This window comes from Tympanuchus pallidicinctus, unplaced genomic scaffold (assembly GCF_026119805.1).
Source record: "Tympanuchus pallidicinctus isolate F22 unplaced genomic scaffold, pur_lepc_1.0 scaffold37, whole genome shotgun sequence".
In the NCBI taxonomy this organism is placed as follows: Eukaryota; Metazoa; Chordata; class Aves; order Galliformes; family Phasianidae; genus Tympanuchus; species Tympanuchus pallidicinctus.
This window is the reverse complement of record NW_026294755.1, coordinates 1,923,504-1,946,797: the sequence shown is the minus strand read 5'-3', so window position 1 is coordinate 1,946,797 and position 23,294 is coordinate 1,923,504. Positions and strand designations below refer to the sequence as shown.

At 44.8% G+C, this 23,294-nt stretch overlaps 1 protein-coding gene across 1 annotated transcript; it reads right to left on the bottom strand.

Moving 5' to 3' along the window:
• Nucleotides 1-249: 249 nt before the first annotated feature.
• Nucleotides 250-10,789, bottom strand: WNT9B (Wnt family member 9B). Its single transcript, XM_052699534.1, has 4 exons — nt 10,779-10,789; nt 5,802-6,058; nt 1,506-1,771; nt 250-726 (listed from the first exon to the last, which is right to left on the bottom strand). The coding sequence occupies exons 2-4, from the start codon at nt 5,980-5,982 to the stop codon at nt 250-252; spliced, it is 924 nt and encodes a 307-aa protein (XP_052555494.1). The 5' UTR covers nt 5,983-6,058; nt 10,779-10,789.
• Between the last annotated feature and the right edge of the window lie 12,505 nt (nt 10,790-23,294).

Genomic DNA, 23,294 nt, shown 5'->3' with positions numbered 1-23,294 from the left:
GCTCAAGAGAGTTTGACTGCCTCAGTGTTCTTACTGTCCCCATATCACTTCCACTCTCTCCTTCCTGATGTGTTACCTGGCAAACCTCTGCATTTCATACTCTGTCCCCAGACTGGGGGATCTCAGCACTGAGATAACAGGACATTTTTGGTGCTTGTCTTCTCCCTTACACCACCTTTGAGAATCACATCCCACTCTCTATACTGCTTTCTTGTACTATAGGATTTGCCTTAACCCTCCAGCACTGATTTACTGCTTGCAACTGTAGACCACTTCTTCCTGCATGCACTGTTGGCACTCAACATAGCAGCACCACTGCACCTGACAGTGGCAAGAAAAGGTAACGAGGCGGCTCTGGGTGTTGTAGCCTCGTCCACAACACATGCTGTCACAGTTGCCCTCCCGAGAGCACGTTCTCCCAGCAGTTCCCAGGGAGTATTTGCTGGGACGGCAGAAACTGGGCGAATCCTCCACATACACCAAGTCGGTGGCGCGGGGCGAAGCATGGTGCTTGGTGGAATGGCTGTGTCTCTGCGGGCTGGCCAGCTCTGAGTGTCCCACAGCATCATTGGTGGTGCTGAAGACCTTGACAGCATCATCGTAGCGCAGCTTCAGCAGTCGTCCAACCTCATGGAAGGGTGAAAGCTGCTTCCAGCAAGTCCGGACGGCACACGAACCGGAGACGCCGTGGCACTTGCACGTGGTTTTCAGTCCATTTTTGACAGCCTGATGAGGAAGAGAAGTGGTATCAATACCTGCCAGGAGCATGAGCCTTGTTTTGGATAGAGAGATCGCCTCAGGTGCAGACAGGCTGTAAGTACTTTGACATGGTCTAAAGCAGTCACAGACATGGGTGGATGGTTGAACTTATTGGTCTTTCCAACCTTAATGATTCTATGATTTTGCTTTGGATTTATTGGTGTTATTCCTATTTTATGCAGGGAAATCTAAAAAAAACACAAAGGAATGACTACAGAGTTCACCAAAGAGTGACAGCTTGAATGCCTGAATATTGAGGCTAGTCAAATTCTCACTAAGCAGATGTGTGCAATAGCAGCAGTAGTCAACCATGAAACTGCATGTCCAGCATTATCAATTCCCCTTCTTAGTGTAATCAAATCAAGACAGTGCTCTAATCAAACAAGTAATTGGTCTCAATAAATGGAAAACAGTGTTAAGTCAGTAGAGTGTAACATAAAGGTCAAAATGCTCAATCTAATGGTCTTCTCCCTAACTCAAAAATGTGACACAACCATATCCATAGCAAATCATACAGATGTTTCAAATTACCAGATGGATCACAGGTGATCTCAAGAGTGCCAGCCCTTGCTGCTCTCCTAATCCAAACATGCAACTCATGTCAGAGTGTAGGAGACTCTCAGTAGCACAAGGTCCAAAACACACAGGTAAACCAGACTCTGTTCTCAATTGGAGCAGTGAATATTCAACCTCAGATGATGGGTTGGAAGACTTGCACCGAGCCCTAACTTTCTTCTAGATCTCACCTTGATGCCCACATTGGTGTTGTGGATGTCCACCTTGGCCCGCAGATCTTTGCCAATCCTTTTCTGACCCAAGAACTTTTTCAGGAACTTGGTGCTGTATTTGAGGTTGTCCCCACACACACCCCATTGCCAGGCTTTGCGGTTCTCCAGGTCTGGGGAATCATCACAGGTGCAGCGCTCCATGCGACCCGCGCTGCACGCTCTGGCCAAGGAGTGGGTGAGAGCTGCAGAAGACACTGCATATAGGAAGGCTGTTTCCTTAAAACCTGCACAAGAGAAGGATTAGGAGAGGGTAGGAGCAAGGAGGGCAAAGTGAGGTGTTTGTCCACATCACTGACAGACAGTCCTGGGAACATGAGCAACTACGAAAAGTCACGGAACTCAGTTTGACCACGACCTCACCACAGACCTGATAGGTGTGAATCGAGGCAGTCACTGAAACCATGTTGTGATTTAAAATTGGGAACCGTTTAGTAGAGACTGGAAAAAGACTTTATAAATATTTTAAGAAATTGACCCACTTATATCAAAATGTTTTTAATTGGGACATGGTAATAATATTTTGTATCAAAAGATCACACGTGGTTTGATTGGAAAAGGCTTCATGTTGGAAAAACATCCTGGGCAAGGACAGATTCTGTAGATTTTATGACTTCTCTGCGAAGTATCTCCCCCTGTAACTGTGGTGGTGCTTTCTGAAGACATCCTGCTTTTGAAACCAGGCAAAATTTTGGTTTAGGAAAAATACATCTGTACATGTCGTGGAGGGAAACATACATTACACACTGGAAAATTCCAATTTTCCTTCTGCAAAAGAAGAAGTAAATCTTTTTCCCTAAAAAAATGAAAGAGAGAACCACAGAGATCTGGTCCAGCCTTGTAGTTAGTCCTGCTTTGAGCAGTGGTTGGAAGGGACATATGGAATCCATCCAGTCCAGCCTCAAATCCTTCCACCAGTCTATTCATCTAGCAGGGGAGCTGAACTTCCTGATCTCCAAAGGTCCCTTCCAGTCACTGTGATTCCAAGATTCTTTTCTCTCAAAGAGTTCTCACCCAGTTCTAATATCAGATCTGACCACTGACTGCTGAGATCCAGGTGAGGCCACCATAAAAGTGATAACAGAAGCGGACAAATAACTCATCAACAAGAAGGAGGAAAAAATTACTAACTGAACAGAGGTTGTGTCTGCAACTTCAAGGCAAACTTCATATGCAATTGTTGGAATTCCAAAATCTTACATGAAATATCTAGCAGTAGTCTGGATATGGATGAAAGAGGCAAGAAAATGTTGAGGAAGTCAGTGAGGTCAATCAGTAACCTTCTTCCTGTCTCTCTATTTTAGTTATTCAGGAGAAATGACTACCAGCTAGACCTTCTGGCTGATGCTCTATATCATGCTAAAAGAATAATAAAAAAATGTCTCCACATCCATTTAAAGTTTTGGAAAAACATATGGGACGCAGTCAGTGCAGATTATGAACACCAACATGATGCCCACACATGTGAGATCCTAAATTTGACAAAAAATTTCAGCAGCAGATCCTGAAATCCTTACCAGATTCCCTGTATCCTATCTGGCTATGTGCATTTCAGAAACGCTTTCCCATACCATACAAAGCTAGCAGTACCACTCAGCCCCACACACTGCTAAATCTGACTTTGTGGAACACCACACGGCTTCTGCTATTTCTGACTGGTGATAGTTTGGTTCCTTCTGTGGCATTCCACGTAACTGCTGGCCAGATATCAACCCACTTGAAATCAGAGACCATTGCTTGTGGTCAGACCATTGCAGACAGCAAGATAACGAGCATACTTCCAAATCATGTCCTTCCTCTCCTCCCTCCTATCTCTTTTTATGGCAGAGGTTCAGTGTCCAAATTGTCCAACTCTTGCCTGAAAAGTGTACAGTGATTCCCCCTGGACCATCATTTCTCTTGAATTATTCCTCTACCTCATCAGCCTGCAACTCCAGGACAACCTTTGCTGTGATGGTAAGACACTGTTACGTGGCTTGGTGTGCTTTAGACCACGATGAAAACTATAATAGGAGGAATTGAGCTGTGTGGTGATTCTGTCAAAGGAAAAAATGCTCGAGGTCAAAGATTTTTCAGTGTTACAGTAAAGACAGTACAAGCATAACTAGTGATAGGATGAGAGGTAAGGACCTCACCAGGGCTGGTTGAGGTTGGATATTAGGAAATGTCTGCTTAGAAAGAGTGGTGATGCTTTGGAACAGGCTGCCCTGGGAGGTGTGGGGCTCATCGTCCCTGGAGGTGCTCAAGGAAAGGGCAGATGTAGTACTTAGAAAAATGGTTTAGAGGGCAGAACTGTTGGTGGGTGGATGGTTGGACTGGGTGATCTTAGAGGTCTTTTCCAACCTTAATGATTCTGTGATTCATTTCAGAGCGAGTGGAAGTGATGTCTCTCTGCCCTATAAACACAGACTGTAGAGCAGAGAGATGCTGAGCAGTAGAAAGATTTAGAAAGGAAAGTCTTCTCGAGTTCTGTAGCCCAACCTCTTGCCTGAAGCAGAGTAACTCCAATGTCAGGTCAAGTTGCTCAGGGTTCTGAGTTCTGAAAATCTCCGAGGATGGAAATCGTACAACTTCTCTGTGCTGCACCATTTCCAGCTTCCTATAACACCACTGAAAACAGTGGTGGAAAATCGATTACCCTGGCCAACATGAAGCAAAAGAAATGGATTGAAGGAAGGGGCTGTCAGTGTAAACCAGCAAGGGAGGCAGAAAATGAAAATAAAGCTGACAGTGCAAAAAATAAAAATAAAAACAGGAAGTCCTCAGTGTATGTACTTTTTTTGTTGTTACTAAAAATATGGAATGACAGAAAATAAGAAACGAAGGGAGAACTGATATTGTCTGAGTGATGATTTCCAAACGGCAACACAGTTCTGAATTTGTGAGAAAAAGATCAAAACTGGCAGCTGAAAATGTTTGTCTTTATGTAGGAAATCAACCTGTTTGCAAGTTAAAGGAAAAATGAGAGCTAATAACTGCTTTCATCCAACTGTCCTCTTACACAGGGGATACACGTAGCATACTTTGCTGTATTAAATCATCATTTTATCCTTAAGATGGTGTAATAAAAGTATTCAAAAGCTTATCCCCATCTGCCAAAACAGGTTTTAAATTACAGGTGATATTTTATTTTGTCAATCTGGAGTCCGTGGAAATGTTGGGGCATGCCATCAACAGATAATTAAGTGTTTCCCAGCTATTTGAAGATGAGGATTATTCAATTGTCATTTTCAAGTTCTTTCAGGCTGATGAAGGCAGACATGCCAGAAAGTCGCTCAGAATGATTGTGGACACTCATGGGCTAAAAATTCATTGTGTAGCCTTGCAAGAAGGTAAATCTGGTCTTGTTTGTGCTGAAGCTTAGTACAGTTTTAATTTAATATTTAATTTAGTAACATTTGATAATGTTATAATGGTTCAATTGCAATGCCAATTAAAATTTTAATTTAACTCAAGTTAATGCTGGCTTTTTAGCTGCTGTTATGCTCACTTACCTCAAGCTCATCACTTAGAGGATGTTTTCTTCCTCTAAAGCCTTTGTCAAACAGAAGCCAATGACCCTTCTGTCCACTACAGCTGAACATTTATGGAAACTCCAAATATATGAGAATATGTCTTAGGAGATATTTGTAAATATGCAATGAAATGCATTAAAGCTAAATTGCTTATTTAAATGGTTAATTAGGATTAAATGCTGCATCAGAGATCAGCTGAGCTTTGCATGTGAAAAGATACAAAGAGCTGAAATAAAGACTTGTCTTAAAACGTCACTGATCTTCTAAGCATCATCCTTGATTGCTGGCCAAGAAAGATGGCCAGCATAGGGAAGTCTTGGCCAAAAATCCATAAGCCAACGGTGTGAACTTCTATTTTTCAAACCATGACAAACCACCCAGGAAAGATGAGGATAAGACACTGGAGGATAGGAGGCCAAACAGCACTCTTATTCCTAGCTCCCATTCCTAAGCAAAGCAGATGATCTTAGTGGGCAATGTTGGTGGCAGGTGCATGGTTGGGCTGGATGATCTTAGAGGTCTTTTCAAATGCTAATGGTTCTAAGAGTGGGCACAGTGGGGTGGGATGATGGTTGGACCTTAGAGGTCCTAAAAACAACCTTAACAGTTCTATGATTCCACGATTCTACGATCTCTGCACTCTCTGATGACCTCCCTGTGTCCCTCACTGACAGCGAGATGTACATTCCAGGTGATCCAGCACCAAGGGAGATTGATACTTCAAACAAAGACTACCTTGTACCTCGCTTCAGCAGACTGGTCCGTCCCTCCAGGCTGCAGTTCCAGCGCTCACTGCGAAACTGGAACTGGCACTCCATGATCCCAAGGCGGATGGCATCGCGCAACGTCTCCGCCAAGCCGGGCTCCCTCCGACACAACCTCTTCTGCTTACGGGACAGTTTGAGCAAGTCACACTGCTTCATGTGAGCCTTCCCCTGGGCAGAGTTTGTAGAGGTTCCTAGGGAGGGGAAGTGGGTCAGGGCTTCTTTTCCAGTCAGGCTGAAAGAAAGCAGGAAAACTGTGAGTCATGGAAAAGAAACACCTTTCCAGAGCTTTTGGCAGAGAGGAAAGAGTGGCCAACTGAAATGTATTACACTTGGCTGATAAGTAGATTTGTTAAACAGTAAAGTGGGGTTCCACCCCGTATCAGAGAAAAGCAGAGATTTACATCTGAAAATATCTAAAGAGCTAAAACAAATAGTTGTGCTTCAAAACACTTGAAAGCACTAACTCCCACAAGCACTCGGTGTGCTTACAGAATCATAGCATTGAAGAATGGTAGAATCATAGAACTTTTCAACCACAGAATCATATGATCATGGAACAACCAAATTGTTGAATCACAGAACCGTAGAATCATAGAATCACCAAACCATTGGATCATAGGACCATAAAATCATGGAATCAAAGAAACAGAGAACCATAGAACCATAGAACATCAAATAATTCAATCCTAGAACCACTGAACAATAGAACTGTAGGTCATAGAATCATAGGTTGGCCTGGATTGGAATAGACATTCTAGACCATGCTCCATGTATTACATACGATTTAGCTGAAATATGTCACTGATTTTGAGAAAAAATATTTCACTTTCCATAGCAAGACGGTATTTTTATTGGAAATTTCATTTCCTTTAGCATCTCTAGGACGTTTGAAAACATTGTTTTATGTCAGTGCAAGATTTTAAGGCTGCAGACAAACTGGGAAGAGTCACACATTTGCACATTAATCTGGAGTGCCACTCCTGATCACCAGAGGACGTTATCTGCCAGTTCACAAGCAAAGACTTTTAACCCATGGAAAGGACCCAACTGAAGGCCTTCAGAGCTCCACAACAGACAGACATTTCTAACACTATGGTCTCAACTGTTAAAGCAAGACCAAACTCTTGTGGATAACATAACTTCCACTACAGAGGACGTAAATCAAGTACCACAGCTTCTATTTTAGTTCTCCACGTACTCTGTAAGCATCTCTTCCTGGGCTCATTGTCTACATCTCTCTGTTTTCAATCCAGTCCACCTAGATATGGTATAAAAAGGACAGTTGCAATGCTGAACCTATTGCTTAAATTGATTTTCAAAGTTTTACAATAGACGCCTACGCCAAACAGAAGAGAACTGAAACAGGCAAGTTTGTAGAGACCATAAAGAAGTGTCTTGATGTGAATACCTTGACATTTGGTGAATTATAAAAGTTGAAAAAGATTGTGAGGCTATATGAACCTTTGGCTTGACAGAGGACAGCTGTTCCCACAGTCACAGACAAAGATTATCTCAAAGATACCCTATGACCTGCCAGTGAGGTTTGGAAGAAGTTGATACTGCCATTCTCCAGATCCTGAAGGATGTTAAATGTTAATATTTGTGGAAAACTCAAAGAGAATAATGAGAGGCACCAACAAAATGGCCTTTCAAGGCGTTGATTTCATTTTCAAAGCAATCTGAATGGTGCTCACCAGCTGCACCATGGCACCACTGTACTGGATTTGGCTTGGACGCAGTAGCTCATATGGTGATGTGGTGATTTGTGATGAAATTGATAACACACAAATGCTTTAGTTTTTGCTGACCTGTGCTTGAATGGAATCAAGGTCTCTACTGTTCTCACTAGTGAGACAGAGCTTCATTCCATCGGATTGGTGCACAGATGCAACTTTCAAAACTAATCTCACATAACTTTCAGTTTAGGGAAGAGGGCAGAGAAACTGGAGTTTCCCAAGGTCACACAGTTGACACTGCAGTTGGGCAAACTGCACGTCACTTTTTGGTGATTTAGAGTTTATTATCTATAGATCATACACCAAAAAAATAAAATCTTTGAATTAATGCACACCTGTTAGCAATCTGGAAAAAACAGTAAGGATCTCAAACTTTTATTTCTCTCTACTTTTCTGTCTAAGCACTTTGCTAAATTCATCGTTTTCCTTTAATCTCCTTCCAGCCACATTCCAGCTGCTTAAGAGACTTTTAATGAGAGCCTGTTCCTGTGCAATGCCTAATGTCCCCTGGATCTGAAAGGTCTTAAAAACCTTAAAAATATGCCTTTCCTCTCTCTCCCAAGAAAGGAGAGAAATCAAAGGGAGCCACAACTGTACTCCATATCTGATTTCACCAGCCTTTCATGTTGCACAGAAATACACACACCCCATAGATTGCTGCAACAAGCATTCAGGCAAGGCAAAGAGAATATTGAAAGATGACAGATCAAATCAAGGCCACTAAGGCATACTGAGGGTCCTCAGCTCTCCTCTCTTCCTGGCAGCTCAGTGGAACAGAGCTTGCAACTTTTCAGAAGCAACACAAGCTCCATGTAGATCTTGATTCTGGGACAGTCCAACCCAAACCAGCAGCCACATCCATCACTACACAGGAATTCTGATTTTCAGTCTGACTCTGGGATGGCCACACCGCACTTAGGACCCAGCTCTGAGCAAGAGGACTTCATAGAAAATACAGTACTCTGAGATAGTGCCTCAAGAGAAGCCAAGAAATCAAGTTCAGAAAGCCGCCATGAAAAGCCCTAACATCTATTGAGGTTGCTCCAAAAGTAATGCTTCCTACTTACTTCCATGTAACAGATACAAAGAAGATCATTTGGTAAAGCAAATTCCCAGCTGCAAAGCAGTATTTTTTTAATGAATGTCAGTGCTGCCATTTTTTCCTCATGGAGGAATTCAATTCCACACCTTTGCTTCATACACATTTCCCTGTCGGGTACCATTTGTTCAGACTTCTCCTCTTCTGCCGTTCCTCACATGGCAACAAAATGTAATGAAATACCAGTGGAAAGCTCAACCTTTACTGCTGTGCCACCAGCACCCATCTCTGATGTCGTGGGCCAACATCATAAAATAGGAGGCGTTACTTTCAGAGCAGCCCTCTGAAATTGCATCTGCAAGTCCCCCAGCCTCTCTACAGTGTCAGACACTGAGAGCTGAGTTAAGAGGAGCTGCAAAATAAGACAACACATAATGGGAGATTCTGGGCAGCCTGGCACCTCCGTACCGGCCGCAGGTCTTTCAGGTCGAGTTATGAAGATTCCAGTGGATCTGAAACATGCTGCAGCCCAGAAAAGACTTCCATCACTTTTGTTGCTCTGCTGACCCAGCAACATCCCACCCGAGCTGGATCTCTTCTGAATTCTGCCCTTAGTTCTAGGACAGCTGCTGCCCAACAGGTGATCTGCATCTTTCCCTGGAGCCTTTTGATGGATTACTCTACTGTTGCCTTACTTTTGTCCTGATAGAGCAAAATTTCCTATTTTCTTCACTGCTACCAACTCACAAAAGGACTCAGGTCCTGTTCTCCATGGACAGGCGCCCAAAGGCTTCCTTCACTTCACATTACATCTTCACAAGGTTTTCCTCAATTAATGTTTGGAAGACAAGGATTTGGCTCATGTCATTATGTCTCTAATACTCTGCAAAGTTAACCCTGAACCAGGGTCTAAGAGTCCCTCCAATTCAGTACTAGTTTGGACATGAGATATTCCTTTCCCAAGCTGTCACACAGATACTCACACCAGGTCTTCCAAGATGTTCAAGTTCCCCCCTTAACTACTGACTTTGTATTTGAAAATACCCACATATCTCATAATTAACCATCATTAACACAAGTAAGTTCATGGATTTAACTTTCTTTTTTCTATTATTTTTTTTTTTAATTTAAAATAAAATGAAAAGGTGAAAATGTGCCAGACACTTGTTCCAAAACACTCAAAAAAAAAACCCAAAACTATTAAAAAATGAAACTCCAGCCTCGGATCCTGAGATATGCATTGTCAAATGGCAGCACACCCAGCTTTCTGATGACCAAACAGCAGCTCACACCAAACAGACCATTGTCATAGGGTGAAGAATCACTCAGGTTGGTCTATGAAACATATCCAACAGGAGCAATAGGAGCTGCTCTTATTTATCTGAAAGAGAAACACCAGTATGTTCACTTCCAAAGGCTGCGATCCTGTGCATGTGCCCCTGTAACTGGAAAGCCAGACCCAACGCAACTCCTTTGTGGAGCAACCAAGAGACACAGTCTTCTGCTCCCAGCAGACTTTCAGATACGAGATAAGCCAAAATACACAATTAATAAATTTTAAATCAGGTGTTCTTAAGTAGGCTTTGAAATAGAAATGAAATAGCAACTATGGTCGTAGGCAAGCAGTGCCACATCTGCAGATGCGTGTGGATTTAGGTAGATGTGCCTCGGGACCAAGAGCCTTCACATGCATAAGTTAGCAAAGCATGGAGAGGTTTGGCACTTCAGTGAACCCCTGCAATTCTCTGGGCTGCAGTTTCTTTCTGTGCTCAGGGGCATCCTTCTTCACCAGCCCATACCACCCTGGAGCCCCGCAGTGTCTGCACGTCCCTCACACTGGCCCCACGGTTCTCCCTTCTCCCACCTTATTCCCCGCAGGACAGCAATTTGAACAGGCATTATATCCAGTAAGGATCCAGAGCTAATTTTAAGACCGGCGCAGAAACAGAGCAGAATTTAAGAAAGTCTGTTCTCGTCCCACTTGCACCCAGCTAAAAGCATCTTCCACCCAGATTCTCTCCAGTTGATTCTCCCCCATTCCCTCCTGGGGGGTCACCGAGCCCCTCTCCCCCACCTCTCCGCAGGAACCCAGCAGTGCCGGCCCCGCAGGTGCGCTCCCCGCGCATCTTCCGCGCATCCCCTCAGCGCTCCCTCCCCGCGATCCCCGCAGCGCTGACCCGAAATAGGCGGCGGCGGGTGGCGGTGGCAGCAGCAGGAGGAGGAAGAGGAGGAGGAGGAGGAGGAGGAGGAAGAGGCGGCAGACGGCAGCTCGCATGGTGCCGGGAGCAGCTCGATGCGCGGCCGCCTGGCGCCGCGGCTCTTTAAGCGGGAGGCGGGGCGGCCCCCTCATGCATCCCGTCCCGTCCCGTCCCGTCCCACACCCCCCGGGCACAGAGTGCAGGACGGCGCCGGGCACCCCCAGCACTCCACGGGGACCCGTCGATCCCTGTGGGATCCGTGGGGCAGGGAGACCTCAGACAGCTGGGTCCCACTTGTGGCTGCCGACCCCAAGAAAAATCACAGAATCATAGAATGGTTGGGTTGGAAGGGGCCTTACTGATCGTAGAACTGTGGAATGAGGGTGGGGTTGGATTGGAAGGGATCTTACAAATGACAGAACCTTGGGATCACAGCACAGTTGAGTTGGAGGGGCCTTAAGAATCACCAAGCTCCAACCCCCCGCTCCAACCCCCTCCAACCCACCAGTTAAGGCTGCTGCATCCAACTTGGCCTTGAACATCTCCTGGGATGGGGCATCTACAGCTTTTAATGGGCTCCATACGCCCAGTGCCCACAGAGCATGGCAGGGTGTTGGTTGTCTCCATAGTGGGTTTGAGGATGTGTGGCAGCGCCGTGCGTAACAGCAGTGGATGCAGAAGGACCATCCTGTTTCCAAGCCTTACAGCTGACTTGGCAAACTGATGTAGAAGGAAAAGACAGAGAGGAAACAACTGTGTCCAGGCACTCAGTCTTCACCCTGCACACATTTGGTCTCGCTGCCAAGAGCACCAGTGTCCACAGACGTGGATTCCATCATTCATGGACCATACTACCATAAACATGTCTAACCAATCATGCATTGCGTGGACTTCCCAGAGAAATGCTGGTGCAAAGGATACTTTATAGGTCTCTAGACCAAGCTCCTGTCCCAAACCAGGTTGTTATCAAATTTGGATAAGGATGGCTATAATTTTGTCCAGAAAACTCATGAAGATGGAGATTTTGAAAGTCCTCTGTGCACTTGCTTAGGGCTACACCACCCTCTTCACGAAGGATTGTTTAATGCCCATCTCATCCTCCCAGTCATAGAATCATAGAATCATTAAGGTTGAAAAAGCCCAACTCCAATCCATATCCACCGTGCCCACTGACTGTGTGCCTCAGCTCCACACCTCCATGGTTCTTGAACACCTCCAGGGATGGTAACTCCCAAGTGCAATTACACACTCACGGAAGAGTGCACCAAGAAATTTCCAGAACCCAACAGACACCACTGAGACCTACATTAGCAAGGTGCAACCCATGTTTCAGGGACTGTGAAAACGATACAAACAACCCAACTGCCTTCACCTCATACAAAGCTCCCAACACCTCCTCTGTATTCCTAGGACACAAGAGATTTGCCTTTGAACCTGCTGTGCTGCAATCTTAATCTTGTAGCCCAAATATTTGGTATTGTCTGCCCCTCTCTAAATGCAACACAGAGACTCACTGATTTAGGGATGTCTATAAGAGAACATTGTCTGGTGCCACTTTTCACCAAACTGCATTTTCTGGTGCTATTTTTTGCCAAATTGTATTAAATTGTGTAGCAATTGCTGGGGTAGAGAGTAGGTATTTTTGATAGTCCTTTCATTCATTGACTCACTTCTTGCTATTAAATACTTAGGCATGAAGGAAGCCTAAGTATTTATTAGTATTAGTAGGACATTAGTATTTGCTGAGAGCACATTGGAGAATGGAATTTGGCATTTTTCAGGCAAAATCTTCAGTCATTGTGAAGAGATATCCCCAGACACACACCAGCAGACTACGGTCAGGAAGAAAGTAGATATCTGAATCAAAATCTGACTTTGGAAATAAAAGGAGAATGCCAGGTCATGATCAGCTTTCGATGTCTGAGGCAAAGAGGGCTTCAGGGCAGCCTCTGATAGTCTGCAGTCCTCCTGAGCTGGGAGTTTCTCTCCGAACTTGGATGCTTTCAAGCAGAAGAATCCCAGCTTTTGGAATCCAGGTCTGCCCTGTCCAAGGCCTTTGGTCAGCTCCCCAGAGCTACAAGGCCTTGTCCAGGAACAAAAGAGTCAGAGATCCTCACAGGACTACACAACCCTACAGGAAGCTGCTGAGAAAGAACGAAAAGAACCAGAGAGGATTCAGATGAGAGATAGGCAAGCAGTGATGATGGAGAGGAGACAAACGTACCTCGAGTCCCCCCTGAGAAGTGTCTCTAATATGAGGAACAAGTCTTCCCATGGAGTTTGGAGGCCACGACCATGGCCACATTTTCACATCTTAGAAAGTATCTGCTTATAGTGGGAGAATTAGGGTAGGCAGAAGATAATTTGCCTTCTGGTTGATGTGAAGATCATAATTTCAAGTGGTATATATCCACCAGGGGAGAAGACAGGGAACATAAGGCAAGTGGAGGGAGCAGCATTATAGTTATGTTACGTTGGAGCTGTGGCCGTAAAACCACAGGTTTGGGTTTGTCATTGAGGAGAGCTGGGCTTGAAGGAGAATAAAGTGAGAACTAAGTTTACTGAAGCAGATTCAAGGCATGATGGCCATATTTCTTCTAAAACAGATTTATTCAACTCAGCCAACTGCTCTTTGCTCAATTCACTGTTTCTTTAAACACTCTGAGCATGTTTCTGCGTTAATACTTACTTAATACCCACAATTCACATAGCTTTTTACTCCAGAAAGTTTCGAGGGGCTTTTAATTGATATTCAGCTGCCAGTTGACTTGAATGGATGCACAAGATAGGGGTACGAATTATAAGAGTTCGGACAAATCGAATTTCACAGGATAAATCAGAACCAAAGAAAAATTCTCCCTCAATATCTTTTAGTGCTGGAGTTTGATTTCATAGGAACTTCTCATCTTCAGACATTGATCACATGTATTGGCAAAGCCATTATTCACACTTTTTTTGTGTGTGGGCTTTACAAAACCCACACTAATCTTCATCTAAGCTGTAAATTAGTGTCCATCAAACCCTGCCATGATCAAGAGGTCTTCCAGCTGAAGGATCCCAGCCCTCCTTTAGTAATGGCATTAATCTTAATCATTATCTTTGATTGTCTACATTTTTCCCTGTACATGCTCTGATTCACCTCAGTCTCTGCTGTCAGTGGGGAGAACAGGACAGTGTGTATTCTAGAAGTAATTCTTGGTGTTCTGTTCACCATGATGACCATGCAGCTCACTGCATGGTAATATTCTAGGGCCTTACCTCCTTCTATACTTCTTGACTAAGCAATGCTGTATACTTTTACTACCACTCAGCTGATTTATCTGCATGCATCTGGATGGTTGATGCTTTTCCTTAGCTCATGCAAGCAAGAATGGCAAGAAACTGTAAAGTTTGCCTGTAGGCTGTCTGATTTCATGGTGCTTTAAGGCCAGTTCCAGGCACATGCCATCTTCTACTTCCTCCTCAAATAGTAATGTGATAGAATGAGGAAAAACTGGGAGAATTACAGCAAGGCTGATCAAAGACAGATAACGACATCTGTAGAAGAAGCTACTGAGTAGGCTGGGATTCTCCTGCTTGGGAAAGAGTCAACTGATGGGGATAGCATGTCTTCCTGTGGCTGAGAAAGGGTGGCAAGAATTTGCTGGTGGACAATTTGCTGGATATCAACATAAATTAGCTGTTGGCATTAAAAAAATAAAGTAAAGTAAAGTAAAGTAAAGTAAAGTAAAGTAAAGTAAAATAAAATAAAATAAAATAAAATAAAATGAAATAAAATAAAATGGGAAAGTAGAGAAGGAGGGGGAGTGTGAGGGTGAGAGGGAAGGGGGGAAGGGGAAGGGGAAGAGGAAGGGAAATGGGGAGGGGAGGGGGACAGGGAAGGGAAGGGAAAGAGGGAGGGAGGGAGGGAAAGGGGAAGGGGAAGGGGAAGGGGAAGGGGAAGGGGAAGGGGAAGGGGAAGGGGAAGGGGAAGGGGAAGGGGAAGGGGAAGGGGAAGAGGAAGGGAAATGGGGAGGAGAGGGGAAGGGGACAGGGAGGGAGGGAGGGAAGGGGAAGGGGAAGGGAAGGGGAAGGGGAAGGGACAGGGAAGGGAAGGGAAGGGAAGGGAAGGGAAGGGAAGGGAAGGGAAGGGAAGGGAAGGGAAGGGAAGGGAAGGGAAGGGAAGGGAAGGGAAGGGAAGGGAAGGGAAGGGAAGGGAAGGGAAGGGAAGGGAAGGGAAATAAGAAAAGGAAAAAGGAAAGAAAAAAGGAAAAGAAAAAAAGGAAGAGGAAAGAGACGAGGGAAAGGAAAAGAAAAAATGAAAAAGGAAGAAAGTAAAATGAAAAAATGGGAAAAGGAAGAAAGGAAAAGGAAAAGGAAAAGGAAAAGGAAAAGGAAAAGGAAAAGGAAAAGGAAAAGGAAAAGGAAAAGGAAAAGGAAAAGGAAAAGGAAAAGGAAAAGGAAAAGGAAAAGGAAAAGGAAAAGGAAAAGGAAAAGGAAAAGGAAAAGGAAAAGGAAAAGGAAAAGGAAAAGGAAAAGGAAAAGGAAAAAAAGGGAGAGGGAGAGGAAGAGGTAAAAGACTGGATGCAATTCTTCACACAACCAAGATACTGTCATCAGGAGCTGTGGGACTGATGGCTATACCATGTCATCAAAGCAAAGAAGTTTGCTTGTGGTTTAAGGGGAAACCATATACATTTATGGAAGAGAGCAAACACTGTCACTAAAACCATTAACACCACCTTGGGCTGAAGAAATCCCTGAGCTGCAAATTCTTGGCATCTAGGAAATTTTTCAGGGAAAAACATCTTCACTGCACGTTCTGTTCTTGTACTTTTCCCAAGGAATCTGCTTTTGCACAATGTCCCTGCTGGACATGAGCCCAATTTGAAAAACTAAACAGAAAATTGGGAAAATTGGGTGTTGTTTGTCCAAGATAAAATGGTGTGTTGGGCCAGCCAGGAAGGCTGCTGATGCTGAAGTCCAAAATGAAACACTCAGTGCCAAAAATGAGGGTCAGCAGAGCTTAAGCTTCTTTGTGATTCCTCAGAACCAGACAGGAGAGCGGAGTCAAGGTAGTCCTTGCGAACAGAGTAGAGGTCGTTCAGTCCTACTTGAGGAGTTTTCACTCTTAATAAGACCCACCAAACCCAATCTCCATAGAAGGAATTTCTACATATGCACAGAGGTACAGGGTTAAGGATCAGAGCCTTCACAAGGGCTGCCCATAGAAGGTCTGGTCTTGCCATGGTCATAAGGAAAGGCCCACAGTTTAGAAGGGCCTTATGAGAGGTGCCTGAGCTAGGTGGAAAAAAGCTATTAATCATAATTAATATACAACAGCCCATGCTGGGCTTCAACAGCAGAATCTGAGCCACCACCTGTTCAGACCGAGTTCTTCACTGTGAGTTCTGAGCTGATATGAGCTGAACCTCACCGGAAACATCTTGAAATTAGCTTTGCAGTCTTTGGTTTGGTCCCCTTCCCAGTTCAGACAGATATATACACAACTCCTAGGAGGTGCTTTGTGTAAGCTGATAATTTTGCAGATATGGACAAGTTACTTAATGTACAACTCATCAGACAGGTACACTTTGACAGGCTGAGTCAGGCATAGGAAAATAAAACCTGGGGAGTGCAACCAGTAATGGAGCATCCTGCCCCTTCCCAGTCTTCGACCATGTTCCAAGTGCAGGACTGAGTCGTAGCTCATATTTGAACCCACACAGCTTAATAAACACTTTCAAAAGTTGTGTTTTGAATCTCTGGGTTGGCTTTAAACCACAGTTTCCTGGCCACTGTGTGGGCTAGTGGCTAAATGCACCAAACTTTATTTGCAGTCTCTGAAAAGAACAGCTTAACTATAATGCCTATGTTTACAGCCTAGATCCTTAAAACTAAGCACAGTGAATAGCAAACATGAATTTTGCTTTAATTCTGGAGAAGAATAAGCTACCAGGACTGCTCCGTGTCACCATTTCTCTTGCTGTGCTATCATCCATCTCCTTGCCAGCAGGTGGTACTGTGCCCCCAGGAATGACACAAGGAGCAAAATCTCCTTTCCAAGGGCTCTTCCAGGAGGAATCTTTCCAAATTCTTGCCATTTTACTCTGCGTTCTCTATACACCTTAACATATTTGGAGTTCTTGATGCAGATTCTGATGAGCCCAGCATGTAGGCTCTTGTTCATCACTGGCAAAAATGCATAGATAACTGTGGAGACTGTGTTGAAAAATAGTGTTTTATAGCTGCTTTTACTCTATCAGATGGTGGTGTTGTGCTCTTCATAGCTGTTGTAGTTTCCACACAAATAAATAGGAGGCATACTTTTGGAGTGAGCTATGCAAAATAAAACATGGGTTTTTGCTTTCAGAGGGAGCTCCCTTCACAAGAGAGCGTTAACTCAGATGCTGCAATCTCACTCTAGCCCCTGGAGCATCTCAAACCCTAGCCCTTATCCCTAGCACTAATCCCAAATCCTAATCTCTAACCCTAACCCATAACACTAACCCTAGCCCTAATCCCTAGTCCCTAATCCTAAACCTAAATCCTAACCCTAACCCTAATTCTAGTCCCTAACGCCTAACCCTAACCCTTGCTTCTAATCCTAACCATAACTCCCAACCCAAACCTCTTGCCCTTGACCTTGACCCAAACCCGAATCGTAACCTTAACCTTAACCCCAACCCTAACCTCTAACCCTGACTCTAATTGTAACCCCCAACCCAAACATCCAGCCCTTGACTTTGACCCAAATCCTTATCATAACCTTAACCCTTACCCTAACCCTAATCCTAGCCACTAACCTTAATCCCTAGCCCCAAACCTAACCTCCAACCCTACCCTAGCCCTAGCCCTAACCCCAACCCTAACTCTAACCTGTACCCTATGTATGTTTTTACACAGTAGTTGTCCTCCTGCATCCTCACAGCTGAAACATTTATGTGCTGAGCACTGTTGGGTTCCTAAGGCTTAGGGGAAGAGATTTTCAGGGGTATAATCTGGTACATGTGTTTCCCTGCTCTGAAAAAACAAAACTAGGGAAATATCACATACAGCTCAATGCCTCAACCCTCGCCACGAAAGGACATTCCACTTTTTAGTGCTACTGGTCAGATGTGGCAGGTCCACTGGATGGCACTGTGTCCTACACTCCCACTGTCTCCTGGGGGCCTGAGAAACCTTTACTATTCTGCCTGGGATTGGGAACGCTGTAGGGTGATGGGCACATAGATACCACACAGGCTGGGTGCGCAAAGTCTGGAAGTTATCATCTATTCTGCTCAGCAGGTTCATGGAAAGCACTAACAAAGATTACAAAAGTTTTGCAGGTCCAAGGAACAGAGGAAGGAATTAGAGTTGCAGTTACCCAGAGCATGAGAAAGGCAGACTAAAACATATCTTCAAATGCTTGTCCAAATTGCTCCAGCTTCAGCTGATCACTTCAGTTGCTTCAGTTGATCACTTCTCTTCATTTTGGGCACATTCCTCTCTGGTAGAGCTGTTCATCAGTAGGAATGAGCAGGTGACCAGACCTCATGAGTTATACTGTGTTATACATGAGTTATACTGTGATTCATGGAGTTTGCATTGGAAGGAACACTAAAGTCTATTCAGTTCCAATCTCATTGCCATGGGCCAGTTGCCCCCAGCCAGATCACACCGTGCAGGGCCCTGTCCAACATCTTAGGTGTTGGTATGGAGATCATAGCCCAATCTTGTTCACCATTCCGTATCCCCAGTCATACTTATTTCATGGCTCACCATGACACTTCCAGCACTGAAGGTCCAAGGCTGAATAGAAGAGCCGCATATCGCTGTCAACACACAGAAAAGAAGGGCTGGGCTCTGGTAACTCATCTGAATCCAGCTGGAGAGGAAATGACAGCTGCGACTGGAAATACGCTCTGCTCCAGTCCTGTGCTATGCCTGTCAGAGAATCATTTCTCTTTCTGGCACCTCCCTTTGCCTTTTTGTCCTTTGCATGTAACGTCCAATGGTCACAAGCAGGAATTCTAGTAGCATATTGAACTATGAACTGGAATTCATAGAATCATGGAGTCATTATGTTTAGAAAGGACCTCTAAGATCATCAAGTCCAACCCCAACCTATCTGCACCATGCCCACTCATAGAATTATTACAGATGAAGGCCTCTAAGATAATCGAGTCCTACTGTCCACCTACCACTAAACCATGTACCCAAGTGCCCAGCTCCAAGACCTCAGCAGGACGGTGTCGAGGGCACAGCCTGAGTGCTGCAACACAGCTCTAAGGTTTGCATTTATGACTACTACTGGAGAAACTGGAGAAGTCGGCACAGCGCTCAGTCAAGGAAAACTGACTCAATCAAGACAAATTCATCCCATCACTTCCCAGCATTCGGTCAGCCAGACCCGCGGGTCAACTAGAAAACATCTCCCCTCACCAAACAAGCAAGAAAACAGCTCGCAGCTCCCCTGGAAAAGGCTTTCCTTGCTCGAGGAGGCAGACTGATGTGACGACAGCAGGCGTGAGCTGTTTATCAGCCCCGAGCACGTAACATTTTCATAACTACGGAGGAAACGGGGCGGCGCGCAGCAGCCGGGGAAGAATGGGCTGAAGGAGATAGCAGGGGAGGGTCCCCAGGGCAAAGGGTGCACAACTTGTCCTAGATTTTTTTTTTTTTTGCCTGAGATCTGAATGTATAATTGCAGGAGGAGACAAGGAGGAAAATGAGCTGAAGACTCGTAACTGCAGAGGCCGGTCCCTGTGAGCAAAGGGCCACATGTCTCCTTTTATCGCCAGCCATAATTCCCTCTTTGGCTGAAAGGCGGCTGTGAAAAGAGCAGGACTGGTTCAAACTTCCTTGGGGTCTCCGTGGCAACGGGCCCTGCAGGAGCCTTTTCTTCCTTTCCCCCCTTTCCTCTTTTGTTGTTGTTGTTGTGTCATTAAAACTTCCCTTGCCAAAGGCCCGGATTGAATCCCTACCAGGCACTGCTCCAGGCTCCTGCCCTCCTCCAGCCAGCTGCCCTCGCCTCACTCATCCCCCAGCACAGCCCTGCAAACGCCAAAGCCAGCCCCAAGCCAGCCTCATCCAGCACGGCCCAAGGGCAGCCCCAGCCCAGCAAAGCCCAAAGCCAGACTGATTCCAGCAAAGCCTCAAATCATTCCTAGCCCAGGAAGATCCAAAGCCACCCAAAGCCAGTCCCAGCCCAGCAAATCCCAAACTCATCCCAAAGCCAGATTCAATCCATCCAACAAGGGCCAAAGCCATTTCAAAACAAGCTCAGCAAAGACCAAAGCCATCCCAAAGGCTGCACCAGCCCAGCGATGCCCAAAGCCACCTTAAAGTCATCTTAAAGCCATCCTAAAGCCATTCACAGCCCAACAAAGCACAAACACATCCCAAACTGAGCCCACAGCTGGGCTTCCCTGTAGGATATTTGTTCTACCACTCCTCGAATCACCTGCTAGTCCATCTTCTGAAAGTAAGGTTTAAACTACTTATAGGATCAAGAAAAGCAGTGATTCTCTGGTCTTTCAGGCCTTTTCACTGCCCTACCAGCGGCCCAGGAGAACACGTAACATTCACACAAATGCATATGGCTCCTTTTGCTTCAACGACACAAGAACTTGCTGCATCACAGGGCCTCAGGATTTCCATGACTTTTGCCAAGTCAGCCTGCAGCAAAAATACCTGCTCTTGTTTGGTTTTTTTTTGCTATGCGTTCTCCAGTCTCCAGGATATTGCCAGGTTGCAGTCCAGGGGAAGAAAGAAGAAAGAGGAATGACTCCGTTCCCTTTGCTCTCCATCCCTTCCCCCATCCCTGTGATGCATTCCTCCAGATGTCAGGGTAGACAGAGCCATCTTCAAACAAGCCCAAGACCTGTGGCGTAGTTTCTTTGTGTGCTCAGCCAGTGCAATTAGCCAGGTTTACTGCCATTGGGAAAGGCAGCTCTGCCTCTCCTGCAGAGCACATCTGGCCTTGTGCATTACACCTTACACATTTATAAAGTGTAAAACTGCTCAACACTGTATAATCTCAGAGACAAAACATGCACTGTCAGTGCAGTGCTTTTTGTGCCAGACTTGTTCAGAAAGCTCTGAATTTAACCTGGAGGCTCCTTTCCCATCAGCAAGACCAGACATACATATGACCATAAACCTACAAGTGCTCTTTCATCCTCTGCCATCTATCCTTGCTCATACAGCCCTATGCATAGACCACTTACACATATGCTGGCTACACTCAACCATTCTATTCCTGTCTCCCCTGTATCTTGTGCTTCAAAATGATGGAAAATCACAACGACGTGCAATAGGTCCTCCTGAGATGCCAGTCACCTGGAAATAGTGTTCTGATTACCAACTGATGGGACAAGTGTCCTCCCATTCCGGGCAAAGATCTCCCCTTTAAGAATAGGGTTGACTTGTATAGAGAATAGAAAGTTAATAGAGAAGACTTTAAAGCTTTTTCACTATAACTGCCTCTTTTTATGTCCGTTGCTTAAGCTGTGTCTCCACATAATGGGCCAATGCTATTTCAGGAAAAAAGACAGCCTTTATGGCCTTGTATTTACCAAAGATTGAGATAGGTTTCAGTGCTGGCTCTCTTTGCTCTGAGTTGTCATTGTCTCTAAAAGAATACGTGGCTTCGGGCTTCATCACATGATGAGAAAAACTAAACCACAGGCAAAACCATCTGTCATTCTTTCTACCCCTCAACTGCAAGCATTAAGATTCCAGTTTTGCTCACATGTTTAGTAACAGCAGTACTATTAATAATAAAGAACATTTTTATTATCAGGTCTGCGATTCATTGCTCCTCCTTAATGTTCTAGCTCAGTCTGTACAAACAGAGGGTGAGATGCTTCCTTCCTGAAGGAACTAATAGGAAACATCTGGAACTAATTATTTCTCAAGTTCTGCAAGCAATAAATACAGATAAGGAACCTGAGCAGTCAAAATCATACAAGAAGTCACTGGCAAAGTCATCTCAATTGTCTTGAGCCTGGGAATGACAACAGCTACCACAGGTACCAATGTTTTGAAAATGCGATTTCTTGTTTTCAAACAAACTAAAGTAAACAAAGCAAAAGCCAACACAGAATCCCAGCTCCTTGGCCATATCTGAGATATCTTGGCACAAATTTGGTACAAAAATGCTCATAGCATTATCTGGAGGACAGAAAATGTCAGTTGAGTGATGCAGGATTTCAATAACATGGGTTATAAAGAGTTTGTGATAAGAAGGAAAGTAGAGGTAGGTGCATGCAATGTCAACGTTATGGAGCATGTTCCCACATCACTGCCAATGGAGAACGTTGAGAAGATACAGGGAAATACAAAAAGATGTTCCTGTCCATAGAACAGTGATGTAATATCTGCAGAGGTCCTTCTTTTGGTCACTCTGCTCAGGTGTTAAAACAAATTGCTGTCTCTAGGTAAGGTAAGGACACGCTGTCTTAGTGTGTCCAGCTAAAATTAACCACAGGGAGCTGAGGAGGAGAGTTTTTTAGAGGCAGGGAACATAAAGGAGCCCTATTGACCAAGAAAACTGAGAAAAGCCAGTATGTCCAAGCATAGGTTAGCAGCAAACACTGCCCACAGAAATATGGAGGATTTGAGTATTTTTAAATGCACGGGACTTCGCTCATTCATACTTTGGGGGAGGATTTCTTCATGCCTTTACATTCTCTACTATAGTGATTTACTTTAGGACTGATGGCTCGAACCATCAAAAAGCCATTTTCCTATTTCACTTCCAGTTAAATAGCAGGACCAAAATTTAGGTCCTCGAAACAATGAATTCAAATGCTTCTGAGACCTGAAACCTCCAAAGACCCCACTGGCGCCGAGGAACTCATCTTCTCACATTCACTTTCTGGCCATGCCCCGAGCTGCCAGAATGTGCTGTTCAACACTGAGTGCCCAAGAGCCCATCTGCAAGTCAAGCCCTCTGGTGCCATTGCTTAGTGCTGCACCACGGATCACAGCTCTTGCACGTCCTCTGACTCCCCCAGCACAATGCTTGAAGTCTCTCCGTCAGCAGCAGCCCTACATTGTCCATCTCTTGCTCTGTGCCTCCATTCAGCCTCTTTGCATCGCGGTGGCCGTGCAATAAATCCACCCAGGGCAGCTGAACTGCACCAGGAAAAGCTTTATTTCCTAGGTTCAGGGTGTTGAAACGCACGGTGAAAAGCAATCCAGGAGAATCCACAGTCTTGTCACCTTTTCCAGACACTTTGTTTCTTTCTTTGGTATGTTCTGGAAGGGAAAGGAAGAGTATCTAAAAGGACAAAAAGTGACAAAAGTTAGAGCACCCTATGCTATGACTTCATGGACTCACGGTACAAATGGAGGCAGCTCTGAAACCCAGCACTGCTTTTCTCATCTTTCTTCTCATTGGGCGATCCTTGCCCAATGCACACCTTTTTGGAGTAAATAGCAAATGAAGTCTCCAGGTTTTGGAGTCTTGGATCGCTTTTCAACATTTGGTAATACGTAGAACAATGATTTTGTGACTTGATATTG